Source organism: Thermobia domestica, chromosome 10 (genome assembly GCF_964235325.1).
Source record: "Thermobia domestica chromosome 10, izTheDome1.hap1.1, whole genome shotgun sequence".
NCBI lineage: Eukaryota > Metazoa > Arthropoda > Insecta > Zygentoma > Lepismatidae > Thermobia > Thermobia domestica.
Window position 1 is genome coordinate 10,977,411 of NC_137463.1, and position 25,630 is coordinate 11,003,040.

General features: G+C 35.7%; 1 protein-coding gene across 4 annotated transcripts in view; it reads left to right on the forward strand.

Moving 5' to 3' along the window:
• The window catches only part of NUCB1 (Nucleobindin 1), a 52,103-nt gene that overhangs the window by 18,669 nt on the left and 7,804 nt on the right, over positions 1 to 25,630 (forward strand). For 3 of the 4 annotated variants that reach the window (XM_081727670.1, XM_081727669.1, XM_081727671.1), the window contains exons 3-9: positions 375 to 482; positions 6,108 to 6,326; positions 7,757 to 7,930; positions 10,455 to 10,557; positions 12,215 to 12,395; positions 16,479 to 16,635; positions 19,761 to 19,865. In XM_081727670.1, the coding sequence (XP_081583796.1) occupies positions 375 to 482; positions 6,108 to 6,326; positions 7,757 to 7,930; positions 10,455 to 10,557; positions 12,215 to 12,395; positions 16,479 to 16,635; positions 19,761 to 19,865 (1,047 nt within the window). The remainder of the gene's footprint in view (positions 1 to 374; positions 483 to 6,107; positions 6,327 to 7,756; positions 7,931 to 10,454; positions 10,558 to 12,214; positions 12,396 to 16,478; positions 16,636 to 19,760; positions 19,866 to 25,630) is intronic. The other variant, XM_081727672.1, reaches the window with a different exon arrangement.

A 25,630-nucleotide genomic window follows, 5' to 3' on the forward strand; every position in this document is an offset into this window, starting at 1 on the left:
ACTATAATTAATTGTGTATGTGATGTATTGCTTATTACATACTGCATGCAAGAAGAAAGGAAACACTGATCATACATGAATTAGAAATTCCAACTGGAAGTATGTTCAAATCTTGCAAACGGTGCGAGATATTGAAAAAATAATCGAAAAAAATCTCCCCTTTATGGTACTCCTTGCCGATTTTTATCAAGGCCATCTTCACTTGTGTCTGTAAAGGGTCATGTACAGATGTGAGGAATGACAAGGAGATTCATGCTCATATGTGAATGATGCGCTGTGTAGAGAGCACAGGTTCAGCTAGCGTAAAATAATAATATTATATTGTTTTCATATTCTGTATTACTATGTTTTTAAAATACTATATTTCATCTTAGATTCCAGGAATCGAGTACAAAAGGTATTTGAAGGAAGTGGTACAAGCTCTTGAAAGCGACCCGCAATTTAGAGAGAAACTGCAGAATGCTGAAGTTGTTGATATTCGTGTAAGTACAAAGTTAGTATGTAAGTCACATTACTTAAAACTGTGGAAATTTTCAGTTCAATAAGTTCTCTAAAGGACAAACTTTAAATGTGTAACGGATTGATTTTAAAATTATTATGATTTGAATTGTTCATGAACACGTTCGTATTTAGTGCTTCTACTTGACCGAACGGTAAAGACACAAATTTTTGTAAACATGACCACGGATTTGATCCTGTTTAAGATGTCGAACGATGAATGAAGTGGTACGAGTCTCACTTTAAGGGTTTTCACTACAGCGAAATTAAACTACCGCTAATTTTAGAGTTTTTTTCTGTAATATCTTCAAAACAAATAAAAAATATTCGAAAAGCAGAAACGTAGTGAACTAGACAATACGATTTTGCATGTGATACCTTTATCATAATTCACCTATCTGCTTTTGGTATGTCACTATTTACAGAACCCGAAAAAAAAAAAAATGCTAAATCTATCTATAGTTGCAAATTGAAAGCAGATAGATGAATCGTAGTAAAGGTATCACATGCAAAATCATATTGTCTAGTTCACTACGTTTCTGCTTTTCGAATACCTTTATTGGTTTTGAAGGTATTACAGAAAAATTAAAATTAGCGGTAGTTTAATTTCGCTGTAGTGAAGACTCTTAAGAACTAGAAGGGGTGATCAGAAAATAAGGTACCAAGTTTGCATTGAAATGTGTATATACGATTCGCATCCAGAAAGTAAGTTTCCCACGTGTCCCATAGCTAGGAAACCGTATGTTGCGCGAAGCGACTGTGTGCACGTGAGAGAGTAAGGTTTTAACATGGCGCATGCGCCAGCAGAACTTCCCTAATTCTCTCAGTAGTGTCGTGGCAGTGATTGAAGATTGGCGTTCCTATTCCAGCTCCTGCCGCGTGTGAAGTGCGAGCAGTGATAAAGTTTTTGAATGCACAGGGCATAGTACCCATTGAAATCCATCGTCAGCTGTATCGTTGCAAAAATGTCAATACTGACCCTGTGCGCCTTGCTTTGTGCTGTAGGGTCAGTTGCTTCAACACAAAACTTCTTGATCAATAGGCACTCCGTGACAGTGGTGTGCAATAAGGAGCGGATAATCTGCAGGAACTGCTTGCTCATGCCGTTAGGCCCATGGACCTGGCACAGCTGACGATGGATTTCATTCGGTGCTATGCCCGGTACATTCAAAAACTTTATCATGCGCCATGTTAGGACCTTACTCTCTCACGTACACGCAGTCACTTCGCGTAACATACGGTTTCGTAGCTATGGGACGCGTGGGAAACTTACTTTCTGGATGCGCCTCGTATTATTTTATACAACCAATACAGTCAACAGAGAGCTCATACATTATGTTACTTTTGGACATAGTATCCATATCGGTTGTTGCACTTATCGCATCGTGGGATGAGTTTGAAGATTCTCTCCTGGTAAAAATCCTGTCTTGCGTGTTTAGTCGCGTTGTCACGAAGTGTTTCACCTTCTCGTCTGAAGCAAATCGACAATCTCCGAGATGCTTCTTCATGTACGGGAACAGGTGAAAGTCGCTTGGAGCGAGGTCTGAGCTGTAGGGACGAGGGCTGTGTCCCCTCTGCGCGAGCTGTGTTCAAATCTGTTCATGTTGTGCTGGATCAGGCAGTGCGCTCCTTGTCGGTGACGTTTTCTCTACCAGCCGCAGACTTTCGACACCATTCTGCGACATGCTGACGAAACATTACAGTCTCTCCGTAAACCTATACAAGCTGCCCGTGAAGCCGTGGTCACATGCTTCGCCCACAGAAATCAAATAACTTCTTCGCGAGATTAGTTTTCCAAACGAGTAGCCATTTGTGTTTACCGACAACTAGCGCCATAGTGCACACTTAGCAACTCCATGTATTAAAATTTCCTCATACTCATTCCTCTGTAACACACGAAACTACAGAAATATCGGCCTTGTAACGTTAGTTTTTGATCCTCCCTCGTACGTTCTATCCTCGTATTGCTTTAGTACTTTAAAGGGATGTTAACCTCCAATCATGGTCAATCAGTCAACATTTGCAATACTATTTTCACCGGCGATTATAACATCATAATGTAGTATTTTTCTTATCACCTAATCCTTCAAGAGATTTGTGTATTGGAAAAGATGGTACAATTACTTGGCCCTTTCGTACACGCTCTGACAATTGCGGTATACTGACGCTTACCACACATCTCCAAACTTCAAATCTGCGGTTGGTCGGCATAATCCCTTTGGGGTTTCATGCCAAAGAATTTAATGTAAAAGTATACCTAATAAAATGTAATATCATATTTCAAACGAACTAGGTAACTAAAAATTAACTGATAGTAAAATATCAAAATCCCTTATGAACAAAGATATCAAAATCCCTTATGAACAAAGATAAATCAACGAACGTGAGCTTTACCTTGAATTAGAAGAGAAAATTGTCAAAACGAAAGCTTCCTTAAATGAACAACCAACAGCTTAAGCTACCTAAATACCGCGTGTGTGTGGTATATACATATACATATACATATATATATATATATATATATATATATATATATATATATATATATATATATATATATATATATATATATATATATATATATAAACTAATCTTGTCGTATACAGGGAATTTTCTGACTGTTCATGTAGTCCATAAATCCTCTTTATTTTCCAAACAACCCGTTGGAATATTCATTTTTGTAAAATTTGAAAATCTATTTTGAAATTCTGTGCTACTTTATTTCTTCTACATAATATTTATTATTTGTATATGTTTTTCCGGTAGAGGGTGACATGTTAAACTGAAATTGAACTGCACATTTATAAAATAGGAATACTGACAGTTACAAGCACCAGGGTTGGCTAGTTTAAACCAAGGTGGTTTAAACCAAGGTTTAAACCAAGTGGTTTTTTTTAAAAAAAAAAAACAACTGGTTTAAACCAAAAAACAAAAAATGTTCGCAAAAGTGTAACTGTTTGTAAAATCTTGATGAACACACATTTGTGGGTTATCACGTTTCACTCCCGTATATTATTCGTATTATATTCAGACCTAAATTCCCCATTCATTACTCAAAAAGATTATACTGCAAAAGCAACTTTTTAAAAAAATAAAAGTTTATAAATGTTTATTTTGTGATTTTTTGTAGTTGTTATTATTGTTATGTGATTGCAGTCGAAGAAAAATTCTAAATATTGTTTCGTTTCAATGTTTACTATTGATAAAATACATCGAAAATGCCGTACTTTGTGTGTGTGTGTGGGGGGGGGGGGGTCATACAAATCCCACGAGAGGCATTTAGTGAAATAAGTATCTTTGATATCTATTTATGTATAAATGAGTCTGAGCCAAAGTGGACTCAAATAATTCGTATCTTTATCCACTGTTCTTATTGATATGCAGATTAAGTCGGTGTATTTCTTTAATTTGGACCAATAAAAGTCGTTGTTAACTAACTTGAACTAAATTAGTTCTTCTTTACTCCGTAGTACTTTGAAATTGTTCATATCTAATTCTTTGTAATGGTTTCACTTGTGCAACTGTTTATCTTTTTGTCCTTCTGAAATGACTCTTGACAGTTATATTAAGGAGCATGTAAAGATCAGTACAACGTATTTTTTTTTATCAGGATTTCTTCGTGAGTGAGTCGGCAGACGAATCGCATTTGTGGCCAATTAGTCCTGGTTCCGAGTTCAAATGGAGGACAATTTCTCTCGGATGTAACTCGAGAAGCTGTTTTTATTGCGCTTTAAGCTTATGTGACCCCTTCCAGCATAACCCGGTTGTTGCATAATAACATCAAGGCGAAACAAACTTATTTCTGTCCATATATGATATGAATATATAGAGTAAATTATTTAAACCATAAAAACCTGGTTTAAACCAAAAAAAAAACCTGGTTTAAACCAAAAAAAAACCTGGTTTAAACCAAAAAAAACCTGGTTTAAACCAAAAAAAAACTTTTTTTTTGGTTTTTTTAATAAAAACCATGGTTTTTGCCAACCCTGACAAGCACACAATCATATTTACATCCAACTTTAAAGCTGTGCTCGACTTCTTTTGATAGTGGATTTAACATAGCGTATTATAAAGGATTGAGTATTATGTGTAAAGAGTACAGCAACTCGTAAATTCAATTGGAAAACAAAGGAATTGAGACATGAAGTAAGAGCCGATTTTTCCCACAACTTAATATCAACTATAGCTTAAGGTTTTTGTAAAGGGACAAGTTTTGCCAATAGATGTTACTACAGTCTTCGTGTCTCTCTCATGTAATTTTTACGTTTTACGAAAATTTACAATTTCTCTTACAAATTTCAACCTAGAGACTTCAAATTTTTGGGGAGGGAACTTCATAACCTATCGAAGGCAACAATCCGTGCCAATTTCTTGCGTAGAATTTTCTTCATTGTTGAAATAGTTATATTGTTAAAGATCTGGATATCCGTTTCAACAAACAAGCCATTTCAACAATGAAGAGCTCAATTTCATCAAAGAAGTAGACCAACGTATTGCACACCATACTGGTGACAAGCGGGCTACTACTTTTCTGATACAACGTATGGGCATAGCAGTTCAGCGAGGAAATGTGGCTTCCATTTTAGGTACATTACCTCCTGGAAAATTACTAGAAGAAGTTTTCCTTTTATAATTAACTGTTCAGAATTTGCTGTTTATCTTTATGTTAAAAAAAAAGTCAAATATGTTCCAATTTAAATTGGAAGTAACTGCTCACAATGTATTTAGTACCAAAAAAAAAAAAATCAAATTTATGAGACAAATGATATTAGCGAAAAAGTTAATGAAAAGGCAACTTTCTGCAATGCACAGAAGACCAAACGGTAAGCTATGGACTCCTAAGTGACAGCGTTTCTGTTATATAAAAAGGAAAAATATAACTTGGAGGTTGTCTTATGACGCCACTGGTTTTTCGTTCTCGTTTTCTCGAGTCAGGATTTGAATTTGAATCTCAGTCTTTGGTTCACCTTTTTATATTAGTTTGAACCCCGAGGTTCTCTAGAATTATTTCGTTTTTCTTTCTTTTTTTTTTTTCTAATAACTTCCTATGACACGAGAATACGTGATCGCCTGAGACCTAATTAACTAACAATACATTTAAAAATTCTTTCTGTTTCATTTGGATTTCCATTCGGATTTTTAACAACTTCAATTTTTGAAAACAATACAAAATAATATTGGTTACTTAAATGTTCTTTTTAACATTAGAATAAAATTCATTAATATCTATTTAGAAAATACGATTTTTTTTACTCTGTTTTTAAAATTTTATTACAGTACATATTTATTAAAGCTAAAAAATAATGTGTAACAGTTTCAGACGTCTGTGTGTATAATGTGAGTGTCTGAGGAAGACAATGTTAAGTTGTTGAGACTGTTATATTTTAATAAATCTTCTGGTCATTTTTTTTATTTGTTCAATTTCAGTGACCAATTGTTCAAAGAAATAAGTTCTTAAAAGTACTAAATACTGTCCTGAATTTTAATAAATCTATACAGTACACTTATCGCTGTCATAGCACTTTTATAAAAAGATATCTTTAGTACTCTACTTTAGTTCAAATAAATGAATTCGTTATAATTAAAACATTTGTCTTGTTATTTTGTAGACTGGGAAAATAGCTAAGGAATTGGAGTACGTAAATCACAATGTCCGAACCAAATTAGATGAATTAAAGCGACAGGAGCTGGAACGATTACGTCATCTGGCAATTCAGGAGTACGAAGCGACTAGAGGAATTCAAAAGAAGTTGAAAATTCCTCAACATCTGGATCATAAGAATCCACACACTTTTGAAATAGATGATTTGAGAAAACTCATTATACAGGTAAGTTTTTATTTTTCTGTTGGTTCATTGTACACACTCAGTATCAGTGGAACTAAAATGCAGTATTAATGCCAATCCAGTAAAGAAATGACTGAGTTACTGCAGTTAGCTGCGTATTATTGTAACACTAGAATAGAATATATTTGAAATACTAGATGAAATAGGAAACTCTTTGTGTAGTGTCTAAGTTTAATAGTTAATTTTCAATACTAATGCTAGGTAATTACATTTAATATGTTAGGGGCCGCGGTGGCTCAGTGGTAGAAAGCTCACCTCAGGTGCATGGAGTGCCTGGTTCGATCCCAGCTTGCGTCAAGTGAACTTTGTAGTGAACAAACACTGTGTGCGTGGGTTTTCTCGAGGTTCTCCCGTTTCCTCCCACTTTCGTCATTCCACCATTTTATTTCTCATTATCACCGTCTCCTTTAGGCTAGCCGGCATACGCGTGGGACGTAAAACTTTAAGATTTATCAAATCTTGTGTGTAAAGAATATTTTCATAGTACGATTCCTATAACTAGACATAAATACATGCCAACCAGAAGGCACGCAATCGAATCAGAAATTAAATAAATTCACATGTTACATTTAACTCAGTTTGTCCTTTTCTTATAAGCATATGCAAATAATAAAATATGTTTCTTGCCCAATTAATATTTCTACAATCATCTCTTAATTTCCACATTATCTACCTCATTATCTGGACTATAATTTACTTTCTGGTCTACTCTGGGATCATTTTAATCTAGTACAATTTCAATTTCAACACAGGAAAATACATTAATTTTGCAATTTCTGTGTAAGGAGAGAGAGAGAGAGAGAGAGAGAGAAAAAAAAAGAATTTTTATAATGCAGTCTGGTGTCGATTTTCCTAAGAATAATCTTAGACCGAAATGAATAGTCAGTAAGATAAAGTGAGGAGAATGCCACTAAAAGCAAACTTGTCCGAATGTGTTTGTAATGAATTACTTGCCAACGTAAAAATATAAAGTTTTCTTGATTAGATTTAAACTACTCGTTGTGCAAGACAATACATTTATTGTAAAAAATTACTAACGTGTAACAGTTTCGCCAACTATCCACTTTGAGAGCTCATTCGCGGCTAAGCGGTTATCGTACACGCCTTTGGCGTGGGAGATCCGGGTTCGATTCCCGGTGGGAGCTTATGTAATTCGGATTCCACGGTAATCAGTAGGTCCACGTCTCATATAGCCTCTCTGCTGAGCAGGGTGTTAAACTCAAAATGAAATCAACTTTCCACTTTGACTTCAACAGACACAGGCTTGGTAGTTGACGAAACTGTTATAGGTTAGTAATTTTTACAGTAAACGTATTGGTTTACTGAACGAGTAGTTTAAATCTAATTTAAGTCTGTAAAAAGCAAAGCTTGTACAATTAAAAACATTACAATTCTTTTGTTTCTAATTCCAGACTACCAAAGAGTTAGAGAAAGCAGATAAGCAGCGAAAAGAAGAGTTTAAAGAGTATGAAATGCAAAAGAAATATGAGCAAGAAGAGAAGTTGAAGATCATGGACGAAGAACATAAGAAGCAGTTACAAAAAGAATATGAAGAACAGATGCAAAAACACAAACAACATCCAAACGTAAGTTTCATTTTTTCCATGTATTTTTACAGAAGCAAATATGTCTGATAAAATGGAACAGAATTTTTTGAACGATTTATCATCATCATAGGTATTCTGCCATTATTGGAAGGTCACTTGTTCCGACTGACAAGCTTCCATGCTCCATGGTCTTCCGCTAAACTCTTCGTCTTCACGTATGATTTTTCTGTTTTGATATTGTTCATTAATTGTAGTCTCCTTCGCCTCTCCCTCTCTTCCTTGCTACCGTACCCTCTAAAATGCCCCTCATGATACAGTTCCTTCTTAGCCAATATCCCAACCAGTTTCTCTTCCTCTTTTTGATAATATTTAAAATTTTTCTTTCTTCCCCACAATTTCTAACACCCTCTCGTTCGTTTTCTACTTGACCCAGTTAATTCTTTCCATTCTTCTCCACACCCACATTTTGAATGCTTCCAGTCGTTTTTCATCATTTTTCCGTAATGTCCATGTTTCTAATCAATACAGTACAATACTCTACACGAAGCATTTTTTATTATTATTATTATTATTCTCAACTCTTTATTTTAGGTCTCACAAAATAGTATTTTCTTTCGCCATTCCTATCCTTACTTTTATTTTGTGTTCACATTTCATATCATTACTAATAATACTACCCAGGTATTGAAAACTAGTCACCTGTTCTATTTTCTCCTCTCCTACTTCTATAGTTGACACCGACCTCTTTGTTCCAATCACCTTGTGTCTTTTTCATCCTATATTCTTCACAGTCCTTCTTCAAGTTTTCTAACATCTTATTGATTTTTTCTTCAGATCCTGCAATGAGCGTCATATCATCATTTTTCGAACAATTAGTCTTCAAAATATCCTTTCTGCAAGAGATTTTCTATGGCATCGATTTTAATATCGTTTGTAGTTTGGGTACCGAATTAAGGATATTGTCTTCTAGGGATATTCTGCTTGTAAATCGATCAGTCCAATGAGAAACTTCATTTTTGGATTCTATCAAACACTCCTTGTAATGTTAAACGAGTTCAACGTGCTTCATCCTCTTTCCATAGTTCTGTATTTCAAAAATAAGCACGTCTATACTCGCAGACAGGCAAAATCATATTGGTTAGCGTTGTCTAATATTGTTGGACAAACATATAACAGACTTTTAACGTACAAAGAGTAAAAAATGTAACTGACTGGACCGGAACTCGAACTCGGGACTTCCGGCAATCCATGCCGATGCGTTACCACTACGCGACCTAATTCGCTTCCCAGAACAGCCTCTCTTTCTTGAGGTCGATGTTCTCCACTCAGACCACGTGAGTTGTACCACAGACCACTGCTGTGATTGGACAATCCCTGTGTCCATATACCGAGTACCTATGGCGATTGTAATTTCATATAGATATTAATGAAAGAGGAAACAACCGATTTTTAACACACACCAGATCCTCTGTAGATAGGTGCTCGGTATATGCACACAGGTATTGTGCAAGCACAATAGTGGTCTGGGGTACAACCCACGTGGTTCGAGTGGAAAGCATCGACCTCGAGAGTGAGTGGCTGTTCTGGAAAGCGGACTGAGGGTCGTAGTGGTTAAGGCATCGGCACGGAATGCCGGAGATCCCAAGTTCGAGTCCCGGTGTGATCAGTCGCTTTTGCACTCTTTGTGTGTTATAGAATTGACATCTACAGAGGATCTGGTGTGTGTTAAAAATCGGTTGTTTTCTCTTTCATTGATATCTATATAACAGACTTGTTTGTATATGGAAGTATTAGTTATCAGCCTTGTATCATTGAGCGACACAGTTAAGCTTACAAAACTTCGGAAATATTTCTCGTAAGTAACAGAATTACTTTTAATTGGCAGTCCAAGGGAAAAGACAAAGTACTGTTATCCATTAACTCTTTAGAGGCAGCCGTGGGGATCACGGTGGCTCAGTCCTCTGGTGCAAGGGGTCCCTGATTCGATCCCAGGTCAAGTAAATGTGTGATGGACAACATCGTGTCCTTGGGTATTCTCAGGGTACTCCCGTTTACTTCCACATTCTCATTCCACCAATTCTTCCATAATCATTCACTTGCTTTAATAAGTGTCTCCGTTAGCCTAAAGGGCATAATCGTAGGACATTAAACTGAAAGATTTCATTTCATTTTCTTCAGAGACGAAGAAAAAAAGGAAGAAAAAAGAGAACACCCTAAAAAATATGCCAAGTCTGTGGTTAGATATTGAATTGACTTATTTGACAAAGGAAAATTAGGTTTATAAACCACATCCTTACTTGGTTCAGATGTTTTGTTTATATGCTATACCCACCCTCAACGGAACGATTGGTTGTGTTTATATTCCACTACCATCGTAAAGGTTAAAAAATCGAGCTGCAAGTCATTATAAGTAACAATTATACTTTAGAAATACAGAGCATCTGCAGCTACCTGCTATGTAGTATATGCCCGAAGCTATTATTTCTTTGATATGCTTATTCATAAGTAAGTGCAAGTATAGATTGTTATTGTATAAAATTTTATTCTTTATTTATTTTTACAGTTGCATCATCCTGGCAGTAAGCAGCAACTGGAAGAAGTTTGGGAAGAGCAAGACCGTATGAGCCCCGAAGATTTCAACCCAAAAACATTCTTCTATCTACATGGTAAGTATAAATTGAATTCCAATATGAAAACTCGATCTTGAGAGTTTTTATGATGCAAAGAAATAGCAAGCACATTTGGAGAAGACCCAGTAGTAATTCATGGGTCTGGAGCAAAGTTCGTGCCGAAGAAGGTGTTTAGAGGTCGCAGTAATTTCCATATGACATCCATGTGACTTCCAAGTATGGTATACAGGGTGTTCAGAAAGCATACAATATTCACTTCAATAGTACGTAAAACATTCCCAAGCGTCCACGGCCACATCAGCAGATGTTCGATCATATAAATATTGAACGTCAGGGGTGTGGTGTCGTGTGCTTGCTTGTCGATGGTTGATGCCGGATCCCAGCTGGAGATTAGGCACTATTCTACACGTGCTCGGTAGGGGTCAGACTCAGAGATTTAACAGGCCAGGGTAGAAGGCGTATACTGAACTGAGAAGGCTGTGTTGCTCTGGCGCTTTTTTTTATCCTGCTAGAAGACTGGGTAAATTGTCTAGATAAGGTCGAAGTACAGGTTTCACGACGTCATATATATTCAGTGCATATTCCCTTAAATGGTGCCAGATGCGAACTGGATGTGTAGGTTATTACCTTCCATAACCACAAGGCCAAGCGTGGGAGCTGTATGTGAAAGCAAAACATGGTATGCGCATTTTCACAGGCAAGCAAATCACAACCTTATGAATTAAATTTGTACGAGAACGGGAAAACATGATTAGTTACTCTTTGGCCATTTTCTGATTTTTCGGTCCGGTAGTTTGGTCACACTGGAAAAAGTTGGTATTAGCGTAATTAAAAATTCCTTATTTAGTAGTAAATATTTCATATCCACTAGTGCACTGAAGTATTTAAATTTAGTTCAAAAGGTTGTAACTTGCTCTCTTGTAAAATTGAACATATCAAGTTTTGCCACTTTTGTACGAAAATATAAATAATATTAGTGAGAATATTATCCTAACAAGCTGCTTCTTCTTTCTCTTCTCAACCATAGGTAGGTGGGCAACGTGGAAATTTTAAAACTTCTTTTTCTTGGGAGAGCTGTTTTATACTTTTGATAAGGCCTCTTCTTCGTAACTGCATCTAGATATTCTATCCTTGGTCTTCCTCTTCCTGGTTTTCCTTCGGCCTTTCCCTAAATCAACATGGTGATCCAATCGGAGTGCCGAAAAAGATAGCCAGGCATACTGTTTCTTTTTCCTATTATCTTCATGATCTGTCGTCCTTCATGAGCTTCCTTTAATACGTCTTCATTCCTTTTCCTTCCAGTACATGATATGCGCAGCATTCTGCGCCAACACCACATTTCAAATGCTTTCAGCTTGAATATTTCAGTTTTTCTCAATGTTCACGCCTCTGATCCGTAAAACGTCATGCTCCATACAAATCTTGATAAATCGTTTAGAACGTCCGACACATTTCTTGATGTTAGCAGTCCTCTTTTCCTGTTTGAGTGCTTGTTTAGCCTGCGCTATTCAGGAACTTACGTCTTTTTCACTTCTACCGTCTGAGGATATTAGACTTCCTAAATAGGGGAACGTCTTAACGTCTTCCTCTCCATCCAGCTATGCGTTTACCCCTTCCTGTCCTGCTCTTGTGCACTTTATTACTTAATAAGCTTACTAATGTTTCAAAATGTAATAATAATTCTTTTTTGTAGATCTTGATGGCAACGGGTATTGGGATGCTGATGAAGTGAAAGCTTTGTTCCAGAAGGAACTGGATAAAATGTACGACCCCAATGCTCCAGAGGATGATATGAGAGAAAGGATAGAGGAAATGGAAAGGATGAGAGAACATGTTTTCAATGAGTCTGATACAAATAAGGATCAGTTAATTAGGTAAGAAATGTTCAACTACAACATAGCATCTTAAGTTGTGAATGATTCCTGAACCCTTTGGAGTTCTAGGGCCTATTTTTAGGTCCTCAAGCAGTGTCTTCATTATTCGATTTAAATATATATATATATTTCAAGTCTAGAGGCATTGTAGAGCACGTTATATATGGTTTCTCGCCTTTCTGCGTCGAGACATAGGTGATGACATCATAAGTTTATTTATTTATTTATTTATTTATTATTTTTTTGTTAAGCCTATTTTTATTATTTTTTGGAAAGCTTACTTTTGCACCTAGAAGATTGAAATTTTTCACAAACATTCAGTTCACCGTGTTGTATTTATCTGATTTTTTTCAGATTGCGTTAACTCAGGGGGGTCCGGAGAGGCAAAATGGTTAAAACAAAGGATATTTCAACCAAAAATGCCTTTTTTTTTTTTCGCGATTTCCCCGCCTCAGATACATGATGGAGACATGTGAATGGTACCATTTGAAAGGACGTTCTAGTCTGAAGAGAATGAGGTACAAAACATGCTCCTAGGATAAATAAGGATGCCTCAGGAAATTTTTTACCTGAGATAAGGGTCTTTTGCGGTAATCTGGAGCATTGGGGGATCTTTTGTAAATATTTTTCCCGCCGTTACTCTTCAAGATAGAAGCTTAGAATTTTGTACACACCTTTAGTACACCACTTAGTATTTTCCAGTTGATTTTCAGATCTCTGCGTTAACACAGGGGGGGGGGGGGGGTTCAGAAGGGCTCAAAATTTGAATAAATAAAATTCAGAGAAAAATCTCAAAATTTCCCGCCTCAGTGACGTGATAGGGAAATGTGAATGGTACTGTTTGAAAGGTTGTTCTGTTGTGAAATGAACGAGGTATCAACCATGACCCTACTATAAATAGGGATGATGCTGTAGCCTCTTGACTGAGAGTCTATAATTTTATCTTTTTTTAAAAAAAAGCCGGAATTTAAAAGAGCTAAAGCAAAGAGCATAAAAAGCGTAGCAAACATGGGCCCAAAAATATTAATTTTGTTGAGATTATTATTATTATTGCAGTACTTTACCGTTGAGTAACAAGACAATTACATTATGGGGCAATGAAATGTGATGCCTAGATAATAATTAAGAATAATAAATTTTGCACGTACCATCTTAATACCGTTGTAAAATGAAATTTGTTCAGTTCCGGTAGTTCTTGCTAGAGCCTGTCTGTTTCAGGTGCGCCCTCGAACCATACTTCGGCCCCATCCCCACCCCCTCTGACGGAGGAAACCTCTTTTGCTTAGGGGAAAAAAAAAGTGAGTGATCTCAGGTGTGTTGCCAGTGTGTCATTCAGTCGTTTGGTCTTGACGAATGAAGATCGTAGGCCACCCAGAATGGCTAACAAGGCAGAGCACAGCGAAGTCCGTGAAATAATTCATTGTGGCAACGCTTCCGCATCCAACAGTTGAAAGGTAGCGGCCGCAGCAACTTGTTCCTCCTCTTTCGAGGGAGCTACGGGGAAACATACATCTACAGCAGCGCCAGGAGAGGCACACCTGAAATAGAAAGGCTATACTACCATTATCAACAGAAACCAAATACAGTAAAGCCATATTTATCCGCGGAATTGGATGGCAAGGACACCGCGGATAACGAAAATCGCGGATAACCCGAAAAAAAGACTAAAAGTAAGGAGCAAATACGAAAAAATATATATTTCAGCGTAAAAACGATGTTTTATTGTATAAAAAAAACATAAAACTTCTAAAATACCTTTTTTTTTATGTCTAAAGTACTAAAATAAAGAACAATAAATGAAAAACAATACTGTACTGTAAATTTTCAACCTTCGCATTGTACGGCCTATTGTATTTTCTGGTTGTTGACGCTTTTTTTAAGGTTTGTAAGTAACCTTCAGTGGTCGCCCGTGCAGTGAACAATGAATGTAATTTCCTACCACGCAAATCACTCTTCGCAATTTCCGTTTTTCATACGTTACAACAATCGGCTTGTGCTCATCAAGTAGTTGCACTTCAAAACATGCACTATTGTTGCAAATATTAATTTTTAAAATGCAATATATTTTTATGTTTTACAACATATAGTACTTACTTACATGTGGAATGTCAGTCCGCAGCTACTACTTATGATTGAGCGCGACTGCAGCAAGGTTAAAAGTTTTTTCGTGACACTCGCGGATAATAAAGGTTTTACTGTACTTAATTGATTGCATCTGTAAGAGTTTTCCCTTACAGTTTGGACCACTTATTTTGTGGCCTTCTTCACCAGTTTATTTACTTACATGAAGGCCCAGTCATTTTATAAACATATTTTGTACTTTTAATTTAAGCGTTCTAAAAGCGTTGTTTCTAGACAATGTTTTCAGTAGTTCAGCTCCCACTCAATGTTAATGTTAAATGTCAAAGAATTGGGAGCTTTAGTGTTGTTAATAATGGTTACATACTCAATAATTTCTTGTATCGTTAATTATGATTTAATGTTTGCACAGAAGTTACGTGTATAAGTTACATCAATTCGATTTGAATGTAGGGGGCCGCGGTGGCTCAGTGGTAGAGTGTTCACCTCTGGTGCTTGGGGTCTCTGGTTCGATCCCAGGTCGCGCCAAGTAAACTTTGTGGTGGACAAACACCGTGTGCGTGTGTTTCTTCGGGGTTCTCCCGTTTCCTTCCACTTTCTTCTTTTCATCATTTCATTCATTTCTCATCATCACCGTCTCCTTTAGCCTAGCCGGTATAACCGTGGGACGTAAAACTCTATAAAGATTTCATTTCATTTTTTCGATTTGAATGTAGCACCTTTTCAGCAGTGAGGCTGTGGACTACAGTTTAACGTGGAGTCCGAACCACATAAGCTTCCACCGGGAATCAAACTTAAGTCTCCCGCACCAAAAGCGCGTACGCTACCCACATAGCCACGAGGGAGTTCAAGTTACATCAAGACAAGACACAGCGCCTAAGATAAACTTTCACATTGTTGAGATATTCTGAAAAATTGTTAAATCTTCAGTTATTTCATAAATAAATTGGCGTAATTTCTTTTTCTACATAAGCATCCAGCTTATGAAGAGTTCTTATGTCAGTTTTAGAACATTTGGGCCAAAAGTGGAAAATGTGTTTTTATAAAGGGATTCGATCTCGGCGGAGCAAGAAGTTTGGGCGCAAGGCTGTATATCTAAATAGGTTAATCTACTTAAATGGGGTCTCAACTATCCGGCCTAATGGGAAAATCGAATAACAAAAAAACATCCAATAAATACTCACTTCTTGAACAATCCATAGCATTAAAAATACCACTTTTATTCCAAATCCACCTCTTCATTTTTTCAGAACCTCTTGGTACAGGCTAGTACTTAATAAACATTTCTTATGTTTTGTAGTATGCGTTTTGATAATTTATTATAGAAAAAGAAAATGCAAAAATGAAAGTATGTACAGTATTGTACACATTTTAAGTCACATATTTAAAATAACTGAACTTTAGCGAAAAACGTACGTTTTTTAAAATACACAAATTACATATTCTTATTACACACACACATATATATATATATCTTATTTTATTAAAAAGAAATCCTCTTTTAAAACTCAGCTGCATAGTACGGAGACCGGTTAGTCGGGAGTCTGCTGTAGTTCCTTCCCATTTCTTTTCAACTGGGTATAGACAAGTTGTGCATAATGCGCAGAAACTTTGCTGTGTTCAAGATGTTATTTTTAGCTTTTGAAAAATTATTTGTGGAAGTTCTTCGAAATTTCCAGTGCATATTTTCGTATTTTAGTGCCTAAACATCCGGTCTCTAGTTATGAAATACACTATAACATATGTATGTAGGTAAAGCTATTCGGATAAAAGGTTTTGCGCCCAAATGTTATGGACCCTTCGATCTTCATGTAATTGACTTAGCCTGCTGACGAAGGCCACAAAACTGGTAGTCGAAACTGTGCAAGGAAACGTAAAGATGCAATCAACGAAGTAAGTATCCACTTGGTATGAGATTTAATAATGAGATATATTCTGTAACTTGCATTTAAAAGAGAAATAACGGACATAATTTTAATTTATTATTATTATTATTATTTAAAGTTATCAAGAATTTTTGGAACAAACAAGAAAGGCTGAATTCGAACAAGATCAGGGATGGGAATCGTTGGACCAGCAGCAGATTTATACAGAAGAAGAATACAGAGAATTTGAACGGCGAAGACAGCAGGAGGTCCAAAGAATGATAGATCAAGGCTTGGTAAATATACATTTTTAAAAATTTTTGTTTTATTTTTATGATCATAGCTATGTTTACTCGCCTGTTTTGTTAGGAGTTCGGGACCTAATTCTAGGATATAGTAATAGGACATAGTTTCCAGTTCATTTCAAACCGAAGAACACAATTTGTTGCCTCTTTCGGTATGTCTGGTTTATGACGCGATAATTATATTTAAATTTTTTTTAACTGTGGATTTATAATTCACTTTGAAATGTAAGTGTAAACAGTAATTGTTTAGCATATATTGTATTGTATCACAATGATTGTTCGTGTATTGTCTCGCAAAACATTTTAGATAATGCTTTTGTGGCTGGGTACTATCTTTGTTTCTTTGTCCTTGTTTGTTAAATTCACAGTAATTTCTTTAAATAATATATAGGGTGCAGCAGTGGATCAGACGATTTTAAAAACGTTATTACGAGAAAATGATGAAATTTATTTGGGTGTAACAAATTAGAATACAAATTTGACATGGAAGCATTTATTTATTTGTGAATATAAATCACCGAACAGAAAGCAGTGTTGCACAAAATTAAAAAAAAATATTGCACCACAAAAGAAAATTATCACAATATTCTTTTTTTCAAAGATAGTTTTTCCTTGTGTCTGTATGTCAGTTCCAGAACTGGAACGTCGCATTGACGAAGCACCTAAAATTCCCTTAGATATACTGCATAGCAAGAGACTTACTGAATGTGTACAGCGGAATGGCGGTCATCTGCAAAATGTCACTTTTGGACGTCACGTTTTCAATGGAACAATAGTTTCTTTATTTTGTGCCACACTGTTTTCTGTTTGGTGACTCAAACTTACAAATAACTAAATGCTTTCATGTCTGCTTTGTATTCCAACTTGTTATATCCAAATAAATTTCATCATTTTCTCGTAATAATGATTTTAAAATTGCCCGATATACTGCCGCACCCTGTATATGTATATAGAAAGAAATAAGTAGTAAATTTGTAGAGGATCGTTAAGGCTCCTATTTCCCATGTAACCAAAAATTTAGTGCGTATCATTTTCGGTCCGATTTCCGTTGAAAGTAGACTTTGACACATACTGTAGCAGTTGAGAAGCTACTTGACTTAAGAAGTAGCTGTCGAGAAATGACGCCAATGAAGTCGATGTGGTAACCACACATCACTTGACAAAAGGTCATTGGCTGGTCATACTACTTGATGGCTATATAATGCCACGGAGTTTTTAAGCTCTAAAGTTATGTAGAGGTAACTCTTTCCGTGAACATCTATATATATAAAAGAGAACGTACAATTCTTTGTCCGCTCATCACGCTAATACGGCTGAACCAATTTCTTTCATTTTTGGGGGGTTATTAGGATTTGGACCCTAGATGGTTTTTATCATATCACTTTAATTTTTAATTACCAGTGTCTTGAGATAATTGACCATTCAGGTGTCCACAAATCCTTTGTTAGTTCATCATAGGTAAAAATAAACGTATTTATATGCAACCCGCATGACCGTGTCACTCGGCGGGTTAACATAAATGACAGGCGATATACAGCGGAAAATAGCTTGAATCTTCTGTTTAAAATTTTTTAATTGATTTGCTTATTTTTACAGACACTTTTACAATATGCCAGCACCGGGATGACCGCAGCGAAGCGGGGCGGGTTAACATAAATGACAGGCGATATAATGTTAAGATTTACTGCAATCTTCTATGGTTTTTATCATATCACTTGAAAGCGAAAAAGTAAAAATTATCTAAGTAACAAAGTTTATTGCGTTCCGGGGTGACCGCAGCGAAGCGGGGTGAACGCTGCTAGTTCCATATAAATTTTGGTAGAGTTGTTAGCAAAACTACATACTTACTGCGTAGAATATATTTATTTTATCCCATAATTCGGAAATAATGTCTCAGATTTAGTATGGTTTTCGGTAGCTCACACATAATAAACGCAAGTCACGATATGAGATACAGTTGGCAACTAAGATCCTACCTATCAAATACATAAAAAAGTATCAAAAACATAAATCGATGGTTATATTCTGTGAAGTGCTTTCTTGACAGTTAATGTACTGCTTTTTTCGATTTATAATTTTTGATTCGTGTTCATCGTACATCGAGGACCGACGGAGAGAGAGGAGCGGCTTTTAAAATGATTCCCCTTGGATAATACATAGGCACAATAAAGTTGGTTAAATCGTTAAGTTAAAAATAATATGCTAGACGCTTTCTCGATTGCTTACAGAATTTTTGGGAAATAGTACTTGGCTTAAACAAATGTTTATCTGTTCTTGGTTTAAACAAATGTGTATCTGTTCTGATAATGCGAAAACTGTTAATTGATCACGTAATGGGATAAACATACCTGTAGAATAAGTAATATCACTAAATAGTAAATTATGTAAACGTGTGTTTGTTCATAATATATTTACTCTTTTAATAATGGACAGTTCGTATGCTTCTTGTAGTCTTCAGTTGTAGCTAGTAATAGGAATACGACCACTTCAACAGGAAATTCAGTGTGCACACTATACACCTACTCATTGGAATATTTTTAAAACCTGAACTCCGAATTTAAGAATAGTAGAATATATGGCTGTTCAGGAAGCGGACTGGTTAAAGTAGTGGTTAACGTATCGGCATTGAAGTTAGAGACCGCAGTTCTGCATTTTTTCGCGGTTCCGTTATACATTTTTTCGTCTTTGTTTTTTTCTCATATAATAGTTTATTTATCATATAATAGTTTTATTATATAATTATTTATCATATAATAGTTTTTTTCTTCTTTCGGCGGTAGTGGTATAGTGTGCTCTACTAGAATTTCTGCTAAAGTATACCAATACCTGAAGAGTAAAAAGGATATAGATCGTAATTGTATTATCTAGTACATTTTCTCTTTGGTTTGTACTGTTTTGCTATGATCATTTTATTTATTAATTGAATCACTATTTTCAGTGTAGTGTCTCAGTTCCTTTTCTTCTTTATCGCATGTATTATTTGAATCTAAATTTTTTATTATTATTATTTACTTTTCTCTTAATTTGTGAAACGTTAATTAGTAATAGTAGTGTGAATGCTGATTTGTTTTTTGCATCGTCTGATGTGTTTTTCTTTAATTGCTGCTTCTGACTAGCTGCCACCGCAGCCTGTAATGCATGTCCCAGGAGGCATGCCGCATCCACAGGCCTACGCTGGTGGACCTGTGTATCAGCAGTACCCCCATCCACAAGGACAGCAAGTATGCTTTTCGTTTTGTTTGTTTGTTTGTTTCTGTTTCTCGTTTTGCTCTTTGCATGCTAATTTGGTGGATAGGCTGTGCATGATTTCTAACTAATCATATTTGGTACTCTTTTTAACATATCTTGGATTATTTGTTGGTAATGTTTAACGATACATTTACTGTTCCTTCACAATGTGTTAATTATTAAAATTTGTAGAAAATGATGTCACAGTAATGCATATTCGTTATATTTTTATAAATTTTATGTATTATCGGGTAATTTGAGCGAATATTTACGAGCACTTACTTTGGAGAGTAATAGAGGCATAGAACTTCAAATTTTTAAGTCTTCTTTGCTTCGCGCTTCTCTAGTTTTCTCTCGGCAGATTTATGTAAAGAACGCGAGGACAATAAAGAAATAACACAACTTTGACTCCTTTCTACTTAGAAAGTACCATAAAATGAACTAATCAGGTTACCTGATAAGGTTCCAAAATCAGAGTTATTGTAATTAACAATCCTAAAATTTAGTTTTTGTCGTGAACATTTTAAAGGTTAGGTAAAGTAGGATCTCCGGCATTTCTTTATTTCTTAATGTTAACTGTTTGGTTGTAAGGTGTACTAATTTTATTCTTTCTACCCGATATGGCTTATTTCTCTTTGAAAATGTTCTTTACGACAGAGTGGAAGAGTGACAATTTTAATTTTAGTATCAGATACAAATTTAGACAAATGATTTAATGGTGCAGTAACTTTCAATGTAGCCTTTCTGTCTTATCTATCACCATAGGCGTAACTAGAGGGGGGCATACCCCACCTAGAACACTGTTGGTCTCCGTAGAATATCATTGGACTAGAGGTAAGATTCTTTCAACTCAGAAGTAAGCCGTCATGCTCTCTTCCCTCTAACAAAAGTTACGCTAATGTCTATTACTTTTTGGCACCGTTCTAACCCCTTAAAATGCAACGGAGATTGGTACTGTCACAGATTGGAGAGTGTAAATTTTGTATATATTATATATTACATGCAATATATTATATTTGTGTGTAATTTTAAGATGGGTTTCCCAGTGATACTTCATTGTAATGAACCAATAATTATTTTCTATAGATTTTGTTGCAGTCTAGAAATATAAAAAACATATTATTAGGTCATAACCAATGATTTGTAAGTTCTCCAATAAAAAAAAGAGTAGAAAATTAGATTTAATTAGTAGAATAGTACTAATTAAATCATATTACTATATCGAATTTCAGTTTTAATTTACTGTTTAAAGTAAGATCTCACAGATGAACTTTTTTTCGGTATCTGACGGTAATCAACTAATTATTAAGAGTTGTTCTTTAGTATAATGTTTTAGTGTTCCTGCCGACTTGGAAATGTCAGAGAATTTAGCTTACTTTAGCTTTATATATATATACAGGGTGTTAATGAACTAAACCGACAAACTATAAGAGGTGATTCTTCACACCAAAAGAGAAGTGCATAGTTTCAGAGCTAGGGCTGTCCAAAATTGCGAAAAGGCCAAATTTCAACAGGCTCTGTTTCGAATTTGAGAAACAGTGGATAGTGGTTCTTATCAGTGTAAAGGAAGTCATGCATACGCAGTCCAAAAATGCACAGTTCATTAATGTTTAATGGGTGTGCAGAGTATTGCCTACAGGGTGAAATTCTCAGACATACCATGAACCGAATTTTGAGATATGCTCTGACTTTATGATTGGTCCAAAGTAGGTAAACGATAAGCCTTGATAACATTGAATATGGAATCTTTTGGCGTAATGTCGGAAGTGTTAAGGATCGTCAGCAGCACGATCTCTCGTATTCGGGAAAACGTATGCTGCGATGTTTTCTTTCACGCTTATAAGTGAAGAAAACGTGAAATATACCGTGATAAATACATCGCATCACACGTTATTCTGAACACAAAAAAGCATGAAGCTGCCGGTTCCTAACACTTCCGACTTCCCTCCGAAGCACTGGATGTCGATTGTTGTCAAGGCTTACCTTCTGCCTACTTTGGACCCTATATCTGAAAACTGTATTGAGAGCATATCTGAGAATTACACCCTGTAGGGAATACCCTTTACACATATTGAAAATTCATGAAATATGTATTTTTGGGTTGTGTATGCGTGGCTTGCTTTACGCTGATAAGGACTACCATCCACAGTTTCTGGAATTCGAAATAGGGCCTGTTGAAATTTGGCTTTTTCGCGATTTTGGACAGTCCTAGCTCTGAAATTATGCACTTTTCGCCATAGGTCCATATGAACTTTTTCTCTTATTTTGATGCGAGGAATCACCTCCTACAGTTTATCGGTATAGTTCATTAACATCCTGTATATATACATGCATAATAGATGAGGAATCCCCTTGTCGGAAAAATATTATTATTATTATTATTATTATTATTATTATTATTATTATTATTATTATTATTATTATATAGAACTGGAAATTTGCAAATCGTGACCTGGAAAACCTGGAAAAGTCAGGGAATTCGTGCTTGGTAACTCTGTGTTCACTTTAAGAGAATAGGAAGATATAATTACGCATTTCTGTAAAATGTAGTTTTTGTGAATTGGGTCAATTTCAGATATCCATTCCGGAACCCACGAATTCCTTCTACTTCATCTACGGATTCTTCCCTTCCTAACAACCATTTTGTGGAAATTCTGATATATTTTATTTCTCGAATAACTTCCGAATTCATTATAATAACACACAGAAGAGTCTTGGCGCTGCATTGTGACTCAATCATTATCCGCACCGCAGATTCGGTCACCATCACAGTGGTCATGAACTATTGAAGATTACTGGGCCGAAGCCCTTCATGACTTTCCAGATTCATCTATTACGGAACTTTGAAGAACTACCTAACCCATGATCTCATTTCTGAAAAATCCAACCTCACCTAGCCAGGAGCACTCCACTTAAGAATCTATACTGAATCACCATCTTATACTAACTTTAGAAATATACAAATTAACCCATGAAGACCTTTTTTTTTCTTTCTTTTCTTTTCTTTTCAGTATTGGCAGTCCAACCAAATACATCCACCTGTTCCTCTACTGCCACTTCAAACGCAGCTTCTCGGCTCTTCTATCAAACAAAAGGCACAAACCGTTATTTGTTCCGTCATCGAACTACTCATTACCACCAACTACCATTCTTGCTCCCTGCTTACTCACGATCTCAGTACACTTGAAACTCGAAATACACGCCTCAAATCTCAAAATTCCATCCTATAATTACTCTTAATTTTTGCTCTAACCTTGAACAGTTCCACATTTGAAAGTAGCCAATATCTTCAAATCACGGTCATTGCATGGGGCTTTATTACGTCAGCCTATTCATGGGACACTTGAATCCACAGACACCCCACCCCAGTCTTTCTAATGTCTTCGGTTCATAGACGATGTTTTACTAATATGGACCCATTGCCAGCCAGGACTGAAATTATTTCTACCAATCATTAAACAAGTTTACAGTTAAATTCACCCTGATTCTCCAACCATACAGTTTCTTGATATGGACATCAGGCAAGATGAAAACTCCCATTCTTTGTTTTCAGTAGTAAGGAAAACACACCTATTTCAACACATAGTTCTTCAACAACTACCTCAAAATTGTTTTCTCAGCACTCTTTAACTGTTGATACCCCCATCCACATTATAAGCGTATAACTCTTTATTTTCACATTTACACACACACATAAAAAAAAAAAAAAAAAAAAAAAAGCTTCAAGTGTTTATACTTGGGGGTGATACGTTAAAGAGTTACTAACCTGGAAAAAATAAACTTAGATACAGGAATATCTTGTGTAATGCGTTTAATTGGTTCCACGGCATGCCAAACCGCATTGTTCGAAAATCTTAGCATAATGAAAAAGAAGCAATTATTTTTTTTTATGTATATAAATTAAATAATACCGAAAATCCTTTTAGATATATAAAGTTAAAAAAATATATGTACTGTACATATTTCTTCAATTATAAATAAAAAGTGAAATTTCAGTTTTACATCCACGATTGTGCCCTGTAGATGGAGACGAATGATAAAACGAATGATTATGCAAGGAATTGATGGAGCGAGAATGTGGGGGGAAACGGGAGAGACCTGAAAAAAACCGAGGGACACGTATTGTCCACCACAAAGTCATACGGCCTGGAATTAAAGCAGAGGTGAGCGCGCTACGCCAGTCTGCGTCCATTCTTTAACCCTTTTAAATTATGATGGCACAACACCTATGCCATGGCGTCGACCTTCGGAATTTGCTTTATAAGTCTCTAGTAAAGCTTTTTAGACCGGGTTTTTTGCATTTATTCAAATATGGAAGCATCATAGAACATATTTTATGGGCATTTTGCAGCCTCGCGTGCTCTGTCTGGGGGCTGTGACGTCACAAACATGAACGATGGATTTAAAAAAAGGGTATAATTGAGAAGTTTTTTCAAAAAATCCCTGACACATTACTATTTACCCTAGAGTAATGGTTTGTACCTCGTTAATTTCGTTATGAGACAGGCTTTCGAAATTTACCACTCAAATTTCCCTATCGTGTACCAGAAGCGGGAAAATCTTGTCCAAAATGGAAAAAAGATTTTTAAAGAAAAAATTTCCTTTTCCCCATTTTTCTCTTCACAGGTACACGATAGCGAAATTTGAGTGGTACCATTTTAAAGGCTGCCTTACGCTGAAGAAAATGAGGTATGACTCATGTTGCTAGAGTCAACAGACGTGTGTCAAAAAAATCTCGATTTCTTTATTATTTTTTTTTTCATTTTTTACACATTTTTAGTCAATTACTTTAGTAAAGTATCTACAGTATTATCACTATTTATTCTAAAGTCACGATACGTACCTCGTTTTCTTTGGCATGAACCAGTCTTTCAAACGCAACCACTCGCATGTCTCTAGCATGTACCATAGTGGAGGGGCCCAAAATCGGGGGAAAAGGGATTTTTTGACAAAAATTTCCCTTTTTTCGCGAATTTTCTCTACTATGGTACATGCTAGATACATGCGAGTGGTACCATTTGAAAGACTGGTTCATGGCAAAGAAAACGAGGTACAATTCATGTTCCCACAATAAACTGTCTTGATGATGATGATAGTATAGAAATTCACTAAAAAGGTATTATCAAGGGAAAATATGTAAATCGGCTGGAGCATCAAAACTTTTCATCCCAGGGTCACTCTTTGTACCTCATTCTCTTCACCATAAAGCAAAGTTTTTTTTTTTTTTTTTTTTTGTAGCATTCGCATGATCGTATCCTATACCAAAGGGAATATATTCGCAATAAAAAAGGGATTTTTTAAAAAGAAAATCCCTTTTCCCCACTTTGAGCGGAAATTTCCCGCATTTGGTACACTTTAGGGAAATTTTACGGACACAGTTGGAAACACTGCTTTACTAGAAACAAAACAGGGTATAAACCATGATCCTACGATAAATAGTCTTGCCGAAATAGATGATTGAGTGAAAGTCTACAAAATACCTCAAAAAAGCCATAATTTAAAAGGGTTAATGGATATTTTGATATCACAAGCCAATAAGGGACTCTACTTGTATACAGTATTTCCATCTACATATGTATACGTGTTTTTATTGTTTTTATTAAGGTTATTTTTAGAAATTCGAATAAGTAAACCTATTGTGAATTCGTAAGTATGGGTGATAATAAGATCGTGTTATGCAAGATGTTCCTGTGCCTTTTTTAAATAAAATCCACGGTTACTTGTCGATATTCTTAAAACAATGAAAAGATGAAGAATA